General features: G+C 41.7%; 1 protein-coding gene across 1 annotated transcript in view; it reads left to right on the top strand.

The window, feature by feature from the left end:
- LOC126092120 (uncharacterized) overlaps positions 1-8,997 on the top strand; it is an 837,738-nt gene extending 828,741 nt beyond the window's left edge. Inside the window, exon 5 of the mRNA XM_049907561.1 lies at positions 7,994-8,997. Within this exon, the coding sequence (XP_049763518.1) occupies positions 7,994-8,109 (116 nt within the window). The 3' untranslated portion in view covers positions 8,110-8,997. The remainder of the gene's footprint in view (positions 1-7,993) is intronic.
- Positions 8,998-16,366: the final 7,369 nt, after the last annotated feature.

The following is a 16,366-nucleotide window of genomic DNA, read 5'->3' as shown; positions in this document are numbered from 1 at the left end:
AACATTGTGTGCAGTAGCGATATATGCCTCAGATGAGTTTTCATCGGCGGTAGTCGACATCCAAGAATTCAGCTGCTAACGGGAAAGTATCCAATTACATTTATAGATACTACGAAATTAAAGTCCTCTACTCCGTTTCTCTGTCTTTCATCCTTACCGCGCGAAATGCTACACAAATTTTAAAGCGGTTGTCACTAATACAATGACTCACGAGGCAGGTTTTCGATATGATTGATATTTTTACCATAGTAATGATGAGTGTGCAGCGTATCTATAGTTATCAGTTCCATATTTAATTCGCGTTCTAACTGACATCTGACGGCAGTGATGGGAGATGCTAGCCAGTCGGCTACCGAGGATACGGGAAAAGCAACCAAGTAAACAGCCACCATAATTCCAGAAAGCACGAAAGCTTGACCAGAATCTATCTGATACATTTTAAAAACGGAAGTCCCCGGCCACGTTATTTTGTATTTCTGAAAGTATTTTAAACATGGCTGCACAACAGCAACGATTCCACGTAATAGAATTATAAACAGCCGACCAGTTGCAATGGATAAAGAAATCTTTACCTAGGTTTCAACAAATTTAAATTTGTCTTCTTCAGAAGGTGGCAATTTTACATTAGTATAGACTGATGTATCACCGTCGTTTTTACAAATATCTGCGTAGATCCATTTGTCCAGTTACTAATTTACATTTACATGACAAACCCTATTTTCAGGGCTATATTTTAATTTGAACAAATGGATCTATGCAGATATTTGTAAAAACGACGATGATACATCAGTCTACACTAATGTAAAATTGCCACCTTCTGAAGAAGACAAATTGAAATTTGTTGAAACCTAGTTAAAGATTTCTTTATCCATTGCAACTGGTCGGCTGTTTATAATTTTATTTCTGAAAGTATTCTCACGAACTATTGTAGGGATTTTGATACAGTTTTCACTAATGGATGTACTAATTCGTGGGTAAGGTTCGTATATACAATTTACTCTGCTACGCCAGACAAGCAGTCTAGCCGTCGATACTTAGGGCGAAGCAGGAGTTCGTCACTGCTGCTACTACTATCTAATACTGTTTCTGACGACCTAAACTTAACTTTTGCGTGGTATAATAAACTATTTTTAAAATAGCAGTCACTCATATTTTTACTCTGGTAAATTCTATGAAATGAATAATGTGAAATTCGGCGAGCAACAAATTCCTCAATAATGATTTCTTGTCTGACCTTCTACAAACACGAATAAAACGTCTCTCGAGGAAGCACGTTCTATGCAGAGCTTCAAAATGTAAGACAGACTCTGATTGTACACCGTCAGCTTCCTGCGTAAATAATGAGTCACTGGCGGAGTTAGGGAAAATATTTTCTTCCCTTGCACGGTTTGTGACCATAGGTTCAGCTGCAGTGAAATAATTTTTATGTAAGCTGCGGAGGAGAGGTTAGCAATCAAAACATTAGTCACTTATCGATGTCATAAAGTGTCCTACAGTGTCTGGTTGGTAATAATCGTAATGGAGATAGCAAACACTAATGTGTATCGCGACCAAGGTAACGGATAACACGGTCATAATCTAATGCCACAGATGTAGCTCGATGTAGTTCGAAACCACTGTGTCTTAGGGCTTTGGTCATAATAAAGTTCTGAGAAAGGGAAAAATCAAATAAATAAGCGTTTGATGTAGCGACGACTGGTCTACTTCAAGGCATTAGCATAAGTCACATTGAGTGGCCTAGAAAGCAACGAAAACGGGTGTGACAGTGAATGGCTGCGTTTATTAAACCTGTATCTATTTCCGGATATAGACTTTGTTTTCTCGGTGAATTTCGCGCAGCGTTTGTCCAGAAAGTAGAAGCCGTTTCTAAAATGTGCTTCTGAAACTGAAAAATTTTCTTCGACGGTTGTCTAAAGATACTTGTTTACTGCTTCCTTCTAACTCGACTCTATTAAAATATCATAATATCCTTCAGGCTCAATAATTCAAGTACTACGTTATGCACCACTATTATTGCTTTATAAAGCACTTATTTTAACCAAACAGTTTGATGGAAATGATATCTGTTTGAATATTCGTAATCTTGTAAACTCCTTCAGTCACGAATTTAATATGTGTTGGCATAGAAACAATATATTGCATAAGGTAGATGTTCAATTACTCATGCTTCACATCCCAAAGTTTTTCACTGTCTTTAGACGATTTGTAGATACATATGTTATCTAGTAGGGAAATAAATTTTCCCTTTTTTTCAACTTACGCCACTTTATCATGTTTTCTATTTTTTGTTTGAATGTAATTCATTCTGAGAGCTCGCATGTAATCGGTATATCCCGTTTGAGCAGTAAATAATAAAAATTTATTCTTCAGCCTAGACAACACCATAATCTCCTTAATAGTTAAATTCACCTTCGCCTCTGTTGGCGAAGGAATGAGAGCAAATAACGGTATATTGTCCCATCGACCATGAGGTCGTAAAATATATTGCAGAATCCCAGACAAAGAGGGGATCATCGATGCTGTTTCAAAAGAAGTATCCCAACATTCACCTTATATAATCAGCTAGAACTTAAATCCGAGTGACATGACAAGGATTTTAACTGCCGTCGCCCCAATACGAGTTCAAGCCCTCAGCTCTAAGAAAATCCACTCGACTTTGTTATAAGTTTCCACTCCCACCCTCGTCCTTAGTTGCTGGGAAGAATTCGCATGCAGATGAACGCTGAAGACTATGAGCTGTGAGCAGTAGCCATCTCATTTTCGTGTCCCAATTTCAGTCAGACCACTATGTGTGAAGGTATATTGTCATTGTAAACGAAAATACGTAAATAGTCATTTATTAACGTTAGTTTTTATGTTTTCTGTGGTTCTTAAGTTACTTCTAAATTGTGGGAGATGGGATTCGCCTAATGCATATAAATGAGAGAGTGTTCGTATTGTGCCATACGCCCTTTGCTTCTCTTTATTTGTGAAAGACCTTGAGTGGCACGTAATCCATGTCTGTTACGTGTATACAGGGAGTAACAGAATGACGTTTTAAAAGTTTGGAAGACTGCAAAGGATAAAATTCAGTACGTTCTGATATCAGGAATCCATGATCGGTAATGTGAAATAAAGTTTTTACATCGCGCTGCACTTCCTGCATATTCGATACATCAAATGAAACGCCATAATATAGTAGTTTGTAAAACGTTTATTGGCTGCAGAGTCCAATCAAACGCTGTAACACAAATCTCCGGCTTCACTGCTATAACATTAATGTTCAGTGTGACGACAGTCAACTTCGTTAGAAATACATCGTGCAACAACGTACCATATTTCCATAAATTCAAGCAAGGGACTCTCTCGAAAGTTCGAATACCACGCATCACTCAAAAGATCTAGTAAAATGCGTGATTCAGTAATCTGACTGTGACAAGATTTACTTGGGTCAGTCAGGCAGAGACATAGCAACTAGGGTGATAGAACATGAACACAGCTGGAGGTTGCAGAATTCTGACTCCACATTTGTTAAGTATGTACTGAATGAGGGCCACAACTACCAACCAGAGTCTCATGTCCTTCACTCATCATACAAAGGCCAAAAACTCAACCTGCTGGAAGCCCTGGAAATTAACAAACATTTAGCTCACAGTACAGATCTAATCTTAAATGACCAGACACCACTTAATACTTTCCTAAGCTTCACATAATCCTCTCTGTTTTTCATTACATTCCACTTATTATGCATCCACGTGTTTCCACATTTCCTTGTGTTAACTCAGTTATTTTATTAAAATTGTCTATGTAATCCATATTGATTATAGCTACAATCGTTGAGTCTTTCTTGTACTAGGCATTTGTACTACCTTCCATGTTTAATACCTCTTGAAACTCACTCATCAAGCACTGTCTTTTATTTCACTTGGTTCATTTATTTGCAACAAACTGTTACATAGGTACAGTTTTAAGTGTAATGTTAATATTTTAACCTTTTTGTTCCTTTTATATTTCTATGTTGTTAAACTTTATACTTTTCAAAATTCAGTACGAACGCTCTCCAAAAGATGGCATTTACTGTATGTTCCCTCAAACTCCTCCCTGCATTTACTCATTTCTATCTTATTGATGATGCTTATGTTCCTATATAATCTGTAATTACATTGACAATTATTTCTTTTAATTGGTTTGTGATCACCCCCCATGTTTTATACTTCCTTAAGTAGCCTTATCAAGTACTCATTTTAATTTATTTTATTGTTTTTGTTTATTCTATAAACTGTTATGCAGGCTTGCTGATCTACTTTTGTGTTAAAGTTTCTTTCCTGCTTATTCCCTTTGTATTTATATACTGCTCAAAATTTTGCTTTTTACATTGCATTAAGACCACACTGTCAAAGATGGTGTTTACTGCACATTTCTGCTTAACTTCTACGTAACTTCTGTGGCGACAAAAGTCAGTAAATATCTGTAGACGACCTTGTAAGTGGATAACGGGTTAACACAAAAAGACTAATAGTGCAGAACAAAAGCATACCACCACTTTTCATATATTATAATGTTGCTCTACCAAGAAGCGACGGAAGATTCAGTTATTATAATCCCAAGAAACCTAGCTCAAATGTTGACTGAGAAACTCACCCAATAACTTCTCAAACAGGTAGAGCATGGCATTCTAACAACACAGTGCTCGCTTTAATAATTTTGTTTCACATTTCCGGCTACAGGTTCCTCATATCAAAACTTTCAACATTTCATCCTCTCCTATCTTCCAAATTTTTAAAACATTCTTTTATGGCCTGCACAATAATGTAGATAATGTGTATGTATTAATATAAACAATAATTGCTAGAAGTAGCTGCTCTTGCACTGTTGAGCACCTGATATGGAATCTCGGGGTGGCCGAGCGGTTCTAGGCGCTACAGTCTGGAACCGCGAGACCACTACGGCCGCAGGTTCGAATCCTGCCTCGGGCATGAATGTGTGCAATTTCCTTAGGTTAGTTAGGATTAAGTAGTTCTAAGTTCTAGGGGACTGATGACCTCAGAAGTTAAGTCCCATAGTGTCCAGAGCCATTTGAACCATTTTTATATGGAATCTACGTGAACTATCTAGAAATAGAACCACATATGAAAACTGTTAGACTGAACAATCACAACAGAAAACGAAAGTGACTGGAAAACAGAACCCTTCCAATGAACAAGAAAGTAATGTGATAATCAAATCAATGAAAGTAAGGCCTCAGTTATGTTAGCCACCAAAACTACAACAAACAGAGATGTAAAACATAACCAGACGATATAATAAATTTATTTACACTTCTCCCTGCGAAAAAATAACAAACACACACACATAATATTAAAACAAAAACATACTAAACTACATACAGACACAATAACACAAACAAAATACAAACATATAGAGGCAGTTGTCAGTAGTATATATAGTAAATACTCAAGTCAAAACGTTGAGCAAAGTGAAAATAAGGTTATACGTTGAAATGTGTCGGAAAAATGCGGAATATTGAGCATGTGGCTGGACTCTGACCAACATTTACTGCTCCAGGACGGCACATATGAACTAATATAGTAACAAATAGTAAGGGGAGCAAATAGTAATTTAATCTCACAAAACATAGGCTCCAATTGTTGTTTGTCACCAAACAACAAGAGACTAACAAAAACTGCAAAAACTTATCCGTAACTATAACGCAGTTATTAAACAGACAAGTGTTACAGTCCACTCCAGAAACTTCACAGACAAAAATTTGCAAAAGGCGTACTGCACAGCACAAATATCTTTCACGTAGTTGCATTACACGAACCACGTCTTCAAGGGTGATTTTTTATTTGGAAATTATATCTAGTCCAACAGTCACTCAACACTTTAGATTATACCATTTTCGCTATGGTTAGTGTCGTTCTACGTAGTTTACTTTGAAAGCAATGAAACATTATTTTAAAATCGTATAAGACTGATATCGTTTTTTTATCATACATTCACGCTTTACCTACTAGAAGCATTTTTAATCTCATCAATTCTTCTTTAATAACTTCTGTCACTCTCTCCTTACCTACATTACTAAGCAGTACGCCTCCACTTATCATCTATGATAATTTTCTGTTTCATATCGATTATTGTTTCACGTAACGCTAACCATCTAAAGCTGTCCAACCGAAAATGTTGACTGTCTCCATACGATTCAAACGACACACTTTTTACGTAAAAATGATCGCGCCCTCGGATATAAAGTGAATTATTGTCACCACCATATTGCTCATTGACTGTGCCAGATGGTCAATAAACTTGCTCCGATAGATGTGACGCTTTTACATGGGCAGCCTCAGCTACCTACTGCTTCTACTGTTCCTTCAATCCTTTCGTAAGGTCCTCCTCACACTTCTCATTCCCAGTAGTGAATTAGCGAAAAGAATACCAGCACGACTCTTTTTAATGCGATCCAACCGTTGTGATACTTAATTCTTCACATTCAAAGTACAGTAATTTCCTCAATTGTTAGCTACTGTTTAGTATAAACTTCAGCCAATTACCCGATACTAGATTGAAGACTTCTCAACTTGTTTGCGGCTGCTGTTTTGGGGCTAACTGCTTGTAGGTGATCTTTCTCAATTCAACTCTCCTGTTTTTTGTTAACAAAGGAATACTGCACAACATTCTCTTGAAATGTATCGGATCACACCACTCAAGATAGCCGTGTCCACCAAAATTCACTACTAATAACTTGGAGGCTCTACTGACATTATTGCAAAGCATTTATCACAGAAAGGAAATTCCATTGTCATAAATTCCATATTTGTGCAAGAGTAAGATCTGAGGTCATAAGGCACCTTTGATAAGACCAGATGTTAAGTTAAAAATCTATTGATATATTTTATAATGTACTATCGACTGATCACAGCAAACAGGATTCACAAATACAGTAAAACAGAGGAGAATTGTCAACGCTCGTACTTCAGGAAATAACTGAATACGAAGTTTACAACCTTGCTAGATGACGCTAGAAATAGAAATTTTGTAGATAACGTGAATAAAATGTTGAAATAGGCAAGTAAAGCATCTGCCAAATGTAACTGTGGATAATAAGAATAAGAAAATCTAGGAATACCGCAATTTCATGTGAAGAAGACATTGTAAGTGTTCTGAAGGTCTATACCATTCTTTAGAATACTATTTTACTTCTGTCTTTTTTTTCATCTACTGGAACTGATGAGCCACTTAGAAACGAATTGGTAGTACGATCAAAAGAAACTAATCAAAACTTCTTAAACATTAGTTAAAGAAGAATGACTATTGGTTGAACTACAAAATGTGGGGAGCTGGGAGAGAGGAAATGGGAGCGTTAAATTACCTACTGTGTTCATTCTCTTACTTTCCGAGTCCCACTGACGCAGTAACAGCGAACATTTACCTCCAACCGTACTTCTTAGCATTCGTAACCACTGCTGGTGACAACAGTATCTCTCATATGTTTTTCATACAGCTCCTATTCAATAAAAATACCAACCTCACCTCTATTTATAACCTAATTAACACGCAGAGTCTGAGACCAAGAATTCATCAGTTGAATTCTTACGTCATATACACAAAAATTCATCGGCACTACACCCTTGCATTAAGTCTGTCACCATAGAAATTCCTACATTACTATTACCAGACGCTTTAAGATCACCACTCTTGCATATTATCGACACCTTATTCGTATTACATTACTGTTTTTTTTTTTGTTATTAAAAAGTTAATCTGCTCTATCCGTACAATCCATGGCTGAAGAGCGGTATATTGGACCGTAAAAGACAACTATACTTAACAGACCGGTGCTTCAACCAAGGACGAAGCACACCATGATTTAGGAGCCAATCAGCATCCTATCTTATCAACGATATCCCTCACTTACTGTTGGAAGAGATTTTTTTTATTTTTACCCGTAACTGTGGGAGGGAGCTTTCACTGTGATGTGCTGGCTGTGAGTTTGTTGTTTTCCTGGTTGTTCCAGTGACGTCATCGGGCACGACAAGGCCGGGTTCTCTGCTGCCTCTGGCGGGAGCTGCGCTGTTCTGTGTTTGGGTGGCCATGACGGGCGCATCCTCGGGACACCACTGCAGCAGGTAGCCGCTACACGCCGAGGAAACGCCAGAAACATTTCGACCCTTCCAACTACAGCACCACAATCAACACCACCGAACGGACTGACTCAGTTTCAGCTTTCCGCAGATGACTCTCTGCTTGTGTTTGCTTAGCGAATTTTTCGCCAAGCAGGACGAAAGCAAGTATTAGTAGTGGTACCGTAGTCGTAGCAAAAGGGAGTGTATACTGAGGGAAGTGTCAAGACAGCAGGAGGATGATAATGTACAAAGTTTGTGTGCTCTGTACTGAAATTGTGTAAATACCTACCTTGTAAGGCAATATTATCTTAACTGAATACGTAAGCTGTGAAAAATCAATTAAAATCCAGTCGTATATGTTTACATATATGTGAGTAAGTGTTTCTCATTGCGTGGCAAAATTACTGCCCAAACAGCGGACACCATCAGTGTTTGTTCTCAACAAACTGAAAAAAATAACAGTTTTTTAAATGTACTTCAATGTGCTAATCTTGTAAAAAGTGCTAATACGATTTTTCAATCAGCTACCAAGTTAAAAGTGTTAACGCGACAATATGCGCAACTCTCAGCACAAGTCAATGAAAGAGATACAGAGAAATTGTTGGACTCAGAGCTTACATCCTCGTGAAAATGATGTTGAGATGTCTTTAATCAACTAAAAATCTAATTGCTGTACAAATAAAGCATAGATTACACATATATAAATATGATGAATGTTACCTGAAGTTAGGTAAAAATTTAAAGCTTCGCTTGTAAGCGACTCTCAAGAGAAGAAACAAGCATGCTCCAGTGTTTTCTTCCTGATTATGTCGAGATATTTTTATCGTTTGCTGTTTGAAATTGTGAAATTATTTTAGCGCCTCTGGACGTGTCCAGAATTAATTTAATCTATGTAAAAGAGTTTATAATAAAGTGATTAATACTCTGTCTTATTCATTCTTCGTTTCGGAAACGCCATACCGAGTGCGGGTACACCGAAAGAAAGTTTATCAAAGACGTGTTAGGAGTTTTTTTGCTGCAGATTCTTGTTATTCTCTAATTCTTTGTTCATGTATAACACAAGCCTTTTGTAAGTGTCCCACAGACTAAAGCGACAACAGGGTACCAAAAGCACACCAATTGTAACAAATTTCGAACGTGTCATTCTACTCTCGTTAGGGAATCTTAAAAATTTTTTGGTTTACTGCCTACAAAAGACATTATGTGAACAAAAGAAATACATTGTTTTATTTATGAACTACACGACATCCAACTTCAATTTTTCGCTTGAATCAGTTTTGTGATTTTGCCGGAAAATCCATATGAATTTTCAACTCATTCTAGAGCGAGAGATGTAGTATTCTTGAAAAAGGAAACTTGAACCATTTTCTATTCTCAAAGGACGAATTTATAGTTCTTAGGTCTTTGTAGACACGTTATCAGCTGTATAGTTCCCTGTTTTTTTTGTTTTTTTGTTTTCCGTCTACGTGATTTTTAACTCATAACCATGTTTGGTAAAAGGTGTTGAATTATGCACAATTAACAGTAGTGATATACCTTGAATATTAATTAGAACTGAAATACACACTATTGATGTTCCGCAATAATATGTAAACAAATATGGTTAGGCACTTTTCACATGATATAATCTGGCATAGGTCCATGTATGTGCCACCTTCCATCGCTTTATATAAAAAGATTATATTTGTTTGTACAAAGCTTTTCGGTAGCTTAAGCACAGCTAACGAAGGCAGCTTCTTGCCGAAACCGGTAATATGAATGTTTGTGTGCATCTAAGAAATAGTGACGCAATAAAGATATATTACACATTTGTTGTTTAGCTCGTCTGTTTAGGCTGCCCTCAGCATAGTTAAGACTAAATAGACCATCCACACAATATCAGGAACAATTTGGAGCTGTATGTTCTTCGAAGTACCGACGGAATATTCCAAAAACCTTCATTGTTTATGCATAAACTGCCGTACTTCAGGTATTTTCGCACGTCAACAGAGTTTGGATATCGGCTAACAGTAGGCAACACACATTTTCCTCATTAAGACAAGAGCAATAGCCGCTCATATATTCTGTCAAATCAGTTAGTATGTCATGTCTCCATAAAACGAGGATGTATTTCAGTTCAAATAAATAAATCCATGGCCGCATATAAACCGACAAGTTTTTCATAGTTGCCCATAATGAAGGTAAGTAATCCGGTGTAAGCGTCTGTCAACATTTCATTGGAACGCAGTAGTGGATCTGCTAGTCCTGAGGGCTAATAATATTCAACGGTGAGTTACCAGTGCTTTAGGCTGCGTCTTTCAGGTACCACAACACGGACTGCATCGTGATCTCACTCACACTTTGATATCCAACAAAGTTAGATTCTTGGGGTACTCACGAACTGTTTTCCTGTACCTCTGACAACGTGGAAAACGTTCTGTACGTTCATTATAAAAAAAAATGTTTAAATGAGTGTGAATTGCTAAGAGACCAAGCTGCTGAGTTCATCGGTCCCTAGACTTACCCGCAACTTAAAATAACTTATGCTAGGAACAACACACACACACACACACACACACACACACACACACACACACACACACACACACACACACATATCGATCCCCGAGGGAGGACTCGAAGCTCCGGTGGGAGGGACCGCGCAATCCGTGACATGGCGCCTCAAACCGAGCGGTCAGTGGGCTCGGCATTCATTATCACAAACGAAATGTACGGCCCCGTATTTACTTTACCACAACTCTTGTCCCTGTACGCCTTACGTTCGAGGTGTATTGTGGGACTGTTCGAAATTTTATACTTGTGTAGTCAAAAAAGTATCAAATAATGATGTGGAGGAACATGCGTACAAAATTAATGTGTACTTCTCCTCATCAATTTTGTATTTTGATGGGCCTCTGCGGGACAAATGGAACGGAATACACATAGGTACATCATATTTATGATTCTGTTGCAAAGTGTCTCACATTTTCTATTACAGGTTTGTAGGGGTTTTACAGAATACGTAACAGATAAGGTCTGATGAGGACCACATGTCCAGCAATGCATGTAAAAAGAAGCTTTAAATCAGATAACCTTCCCTGTACACTGTACACTTATATACAGAGAAGAGGATAGCGTATGCAGTCCCTATTGTAATTATGAAATCACCATTTTCCCAAACTACATTAACAGCTGCGATGAATTGGTAAGATGAAGTCCTTCGTCACGCAGAATAGAATCCACCGACGGGTAATTGGAACTTTGCCCATGCCGTGGCTTCCTGTACAGCACACACGCCAAAGTTCGTTGTTACCGCTGTGTACGAAGCGTGAGGCTAGAGACTTGAATGTTAGACGATCTTCAAGTTTGTTTTACACCCAAACGTTGCGATTCTGATCATGGGTTCCTTTCCAAAATTTTATCAAAGAAATCCGCTTTACAACCCACAGAAGCCTGTAATTGTGAAACACTCCTTATGTCTACCACACTGCCATTTCACTGACTGCGCCTTTGTGTCGAGTAACCACTTCAAATACTACTATTAAATTGATTTAGTAAAATTAACAACAAATATGATAAATATTCATTTGGCTCAGACTGGAAACCTTAGGAGACACCTACACTCATGGAAATTGAAATAAGAACACCGTGAATTCATTGTCCCAGGAAGGGGAAACTTTATTGACACATTCCTGGGGTCAGATACATCACGTGATCACACTGACAGAACCACAGGCACATAGACACAGGCAACAGAGCATGCACAATGTCGGCACTAGTACAGTGTATATCCACCTTTCGCAGCAATGCAGGCTGCTATTCTCCCATGGAGACGATCGTAGAGATGCTGGATGTAGTCCTGTGGAACGGCTTGCCATGCCATTTCCACCTGGCGCCTCAGTTGGACCAGCGTTCGTGCTGGACGTGCAGACCGCGTGAGACGACGCTTCATCCAGTCCCAAACATGCTCAATGGGGGACAGATCCGGAGATCTTGCTGGCCAGGGTAGTTGACTTACACCTTCTAGAGCACGTTGGGTGGCACGGGATACATGCGGACGTGCATTGTCCTGTTGGAACAGCAAGTTCCCTTGCCGGTCTAGGGATGGTAGAACGATGGGTTCGATGACGGTTTGGATGTACCGTGCACTATTCAGTGTCCCCTCGACGATCACCAGTGGTGTACGGCCAGTGTAGGAGATCGCTCCCCACACCATGATGCCGGGTGTTGGCCCTGTGTGCCTCGGTCGTATGCAGTCCTGATTGTGGCGCTCACCTGCACGGCGCCAAACACGCATACGACCATCATTGGCACCAAGGCAGAAGCGACTCTCATCGCTGAAGACGACACGTCTCCATTCGTCCCTCCATTCACACCTGTCGCGACAACACTGGAGGCGGGCTGCACGATGTTGGGGCGTGAGCGGAAAACGGCCTAACGGTGTGCGGGACCGTAGCCCAGCTTCATGGAGACGGTTGCGAATGGTCCTCGCCGATACCCCAGGAGCAACAGTGTACCTATTTTGCTGGGAAGTGGCGGTGCGGTCCCCTACGGCACTGCGTAGGATCCTACGGTCTTGGCGTGCATCCGTGCGTCGCTGCGGTCCGGTCCCAGGTCGACGGGCACGTGCACCTTCCGCCGACCACTGGCGACAACATCGACGTACTGTGGAGACCTCACGCCCCACGTGTTGAGCAATTCGGCGGTACGTCCACCCGGCCTCCCGCATGCCCACTATACGCCCTCGCTCAAAGCCCGTCAACTGCACATACGGTTCACGTCCACGCTGTCGCGGCATGCTACCAGTGTTAAAGACTGCGATGGAGCTCCGTATGCCACGGCAAACTGGCTGACACTGACGGCGGCGGTGCACAAATGCTGCGCAGCTAGCGCCATTCGACGGCCAACACCGCGGTTCCTGGTGTGTCCGCTGTGCCGTGCGTGTGATCATTGCTTGTACAGCCCTCTGGCAGTGTCCGGAGCAAGTATGGTGGGTCTGACACACCGGTGTCAATGTGTTCTTTTTTCCATTTCCAGGAGTGTAGTTACTCGTCAAATTCCTCCATTTCATAAATCTTGTCTAACTTCTCCATTTTATTGTAAATAGTAACAGGTTTTGCGTCTCTCTCCCGTTTCGTTTTATAAGCTAGAAGAGAGTAGGCAAGATGTTTAAAAAGACTCATATTCTTACAGGAGATACCACTATCACAGCTAAACAATAATTTCGCCCTCCCGGACGGCTCCATGCGTTAACGCGCAGCTTCTGGGACACGGGTCTGCAATGGATCTAATTCTCCTCGCAAATGATTAACGACAAGGGCTGGATAGTCAGCAAGCCTGCATGTGACTTTTAGACGGTTTCCCACGTCCCACTAGGTGGACAGAGGGCTGGTACCCACGTCTCGTTGGTACTCGTTACCCATTTAGAAAACGCTCTCACACTTGCACGTGTGATTCAGTCTAGACGCAGACAGATGGGGAACACAGAGTCCGTCCTGTACGGTGGAATGTGTATAACATACTGATGACCATAGATGTTTAATGTCTTTACACCCATACTAATCACCATTATCACATCAGAAGAAAAGTCCAAAACACATTCGAACAGCCCCCCCCCCCCCCTCCCAGAAATATGAGTTGTGCCCCATATACACTCCTGGAAATTGGAAACAGAACACATTGACACCGGTGTGTCAGACCCACCATACTTGCTCCGGACACTGCGAGAGGGCTGTACAAGCAATGATCACACGCACGGCACAGCGGACACACCAGGAACCGCGGTGTTGGCCGTCGAATGGAGCTAGCTGCGCAGCATTTGTGCACCGCCGCCGTCAGTGTCAGCCAGTTTGCCGTGGCATACGGAGCTCCATCGCAGTCTTTAACACTGGTAGCATGCCGCGACAGCGTGGACGTGAACCGTATGTGCAGTTGACGGACTGTGAGCGAGGGCGTATAGTGGGCATGCGGGAGGCCGGGTGGACGTACCGCCGAACTGCTCAACACGTGGGGCGTGAGGTCTCCACAGTACATCGATGTTGTCGACAGCGGTCGGCGGAAGGTGCACGTGCCCGTCGACCTGGGACCGGACCGCAGCGACGCACGGATGCACGCCAAGACCGTAGGATCCTACGCAGTGCCGTAGGGGACCGCACCGCCACTTCCCAGCAAATTAGGGACACTGTTGCTCCTGGGGTATCGGCGAGGACCATTCGCAACCGTCTCCATGAAGCTGGGCTACGGTCCCGCACACCGTTAGGCCGTCTTCCGCTCAAGCCCCAACATCGTGCAGCCCGCCTCCAGTGGTGTCGCGACAGGCGTGAATGGAGGGACGAATGGAGACGTGTCGTCTTAAGCGATGAGAGTCGCTTCTGCCTTGGTGCCAATGATGGTCGTATGCGTGTTTGGCGCCGTGCAGGTGAGAGCCACAATCAGGACTGCATACGACCGAGGCACACAGGGCCAACACCCGGCATCGTGGTGTGGGGAGCGATCTCCTACACTGGCCGTACACCACTGGTGATCGTCGAGGGGACACTGAATAGTGCACGGTACATCCAAACCGTCATCGAACCCATCGTTCTACCATTCCTAGACCGGCAAGGGAACTTGCTGTTCCAACAGGACAATGCACGTCCGCATGTATCCCGTGCCACCCAACGTGCTCTAGAAGGTGTAAGTCAACTACCCTGGCCAGCAAGATCTCCGGATCTGTCCCCCATTGAGCATGTTTGGGACTGGATGAAGCGTCGTCTCACGCGGTCTGCACGTCCAGCACGAACGCTGGTCCAACTGAGGCGCCAGGTGGAAATGGCATGGCAAGCCGTTCCACAGGACTACATCCAGCATCTCTACGATCGTCTCCATGGGAGAATAGCAGCCTGCATTGCTGCGAAAGGTGGATATACACTGTACTAGTGCCGACATTGTGCATGCTCTGTTGCCTGTGTCTATGTGCCTGTGGTTCTGTCAGTGTGATCATGTGATGTATGTGACCCCAGGAATGTGTCAATAAAGTTTCCGCTTCCTGGGACAATGAATTCACGGTGTTCTTATTTCAATTTCCAGGAGTGTAGTTTGTGCCGAGTACGAAGAATACTAAGGTGATGTACCCTTTCTTCCTGTGGGTATTCACTGCTCATTTCCAAATAGTATATTTTCTGTTTTTATTCCCCTGAATACGTTATCAGAAATAGCCCTTTTAACTGTTTCATACATCGACCCTGGCCTGCGTAATTTTTGGCTTTGTGCTAGTCACAAGATTAACAGTTCCGTGATGTGCGGCAAACGTACGCCGTGGGAGGTAGTCTAATACTTCCACGATGCAAGTGACAAACATACCAGTTCTTCTATTAAGCCAACTGCATTGATGGAAACTTTCCGCTCCTTCAGAATTTTTGGTTTAGATTCGCAAATGTCGTTACACTTAAGACGAATTGCAGCTCTGCCAAAGAAAATGACGGAGCACTAAATGCTTAGCTTTGTTCTAGACGATCACTTAGAGCTCGAAACAGAGTAACTTGCATCCCAAGGTTCGTAGTCCCAGCTTTGCTGGAATTTGCATGATGAGTTTTGTAGAGAGCAACATATAAAGTCGAACAGGTTGTTTCAGTAAGCTTCTTGGTTTATTTGTATTTCTGGCTCCACGTAGGTACAACTGTATTAAAGTTGCTACATTTGGCAGATTTGCCGTATTTGCTAACCCTGAGCAAAACGTTAACAGATACAGAATTTTAAAAAAATTCTTTGTCTTTTAACTCACTTGACAAGTGACTCTCTCCCTCCTACGTTTTTCCGTGCCAACACGTCGCACTCTCCAAAACCAAGACAGCTCTCACATACCTGGCGACTAGAAAGGTACGTTACCAATTTAATGTATTATAGCTTCCAAAGCACGTAAGATATTCCCGCCACGATTGGCTTACAAAGTTTTTGTGGCTTTCAGTCAATATCAATATGTACACCTTCAATGCTACCACAATATTCAGTCTGTATGCAAGCTCCATCCATACTCGGCGTAACATATCCGTACCAGCTGCATCAATGGCAGCATCTATTCGACACTTCAAGTTATCGATGAGATCGACAGGCGTTAAGCAGAATATGTCCTTGCACCCACAGAAAGATGTCCATCATCGTAATAACAGGCAACCTACGAGGCCAGGGAATTGGACAACCCTTGTCATTCCAGTGACCTGAATATACCTGGTCTAAAACATGACGAAGTCTGAGCCCAACGCGGCGGTGCAATACTGTGTTAGCGGTCACTTATTTGTGGTAAAGTA

The sequence above is a fragment of the Schistocerca cancellata genome, chromosome 7 (assembly GCF_023864275.1).
Source record: "Schistocerca cancellata isolate TAMUIC-IGC-003103 chromosome 7, iqSchCanc2.1, whole genome shotgun sequence".
Lineage (NCBI taxonomy): Eukaryota > Metazoa > Arthropoda > Insecta > Orthoptera > Acrididae > Schistocerca > Schistocerca cancellata.
This window is presented reverse-complemented; position numbering and strand designations above follow the sequence as displayed.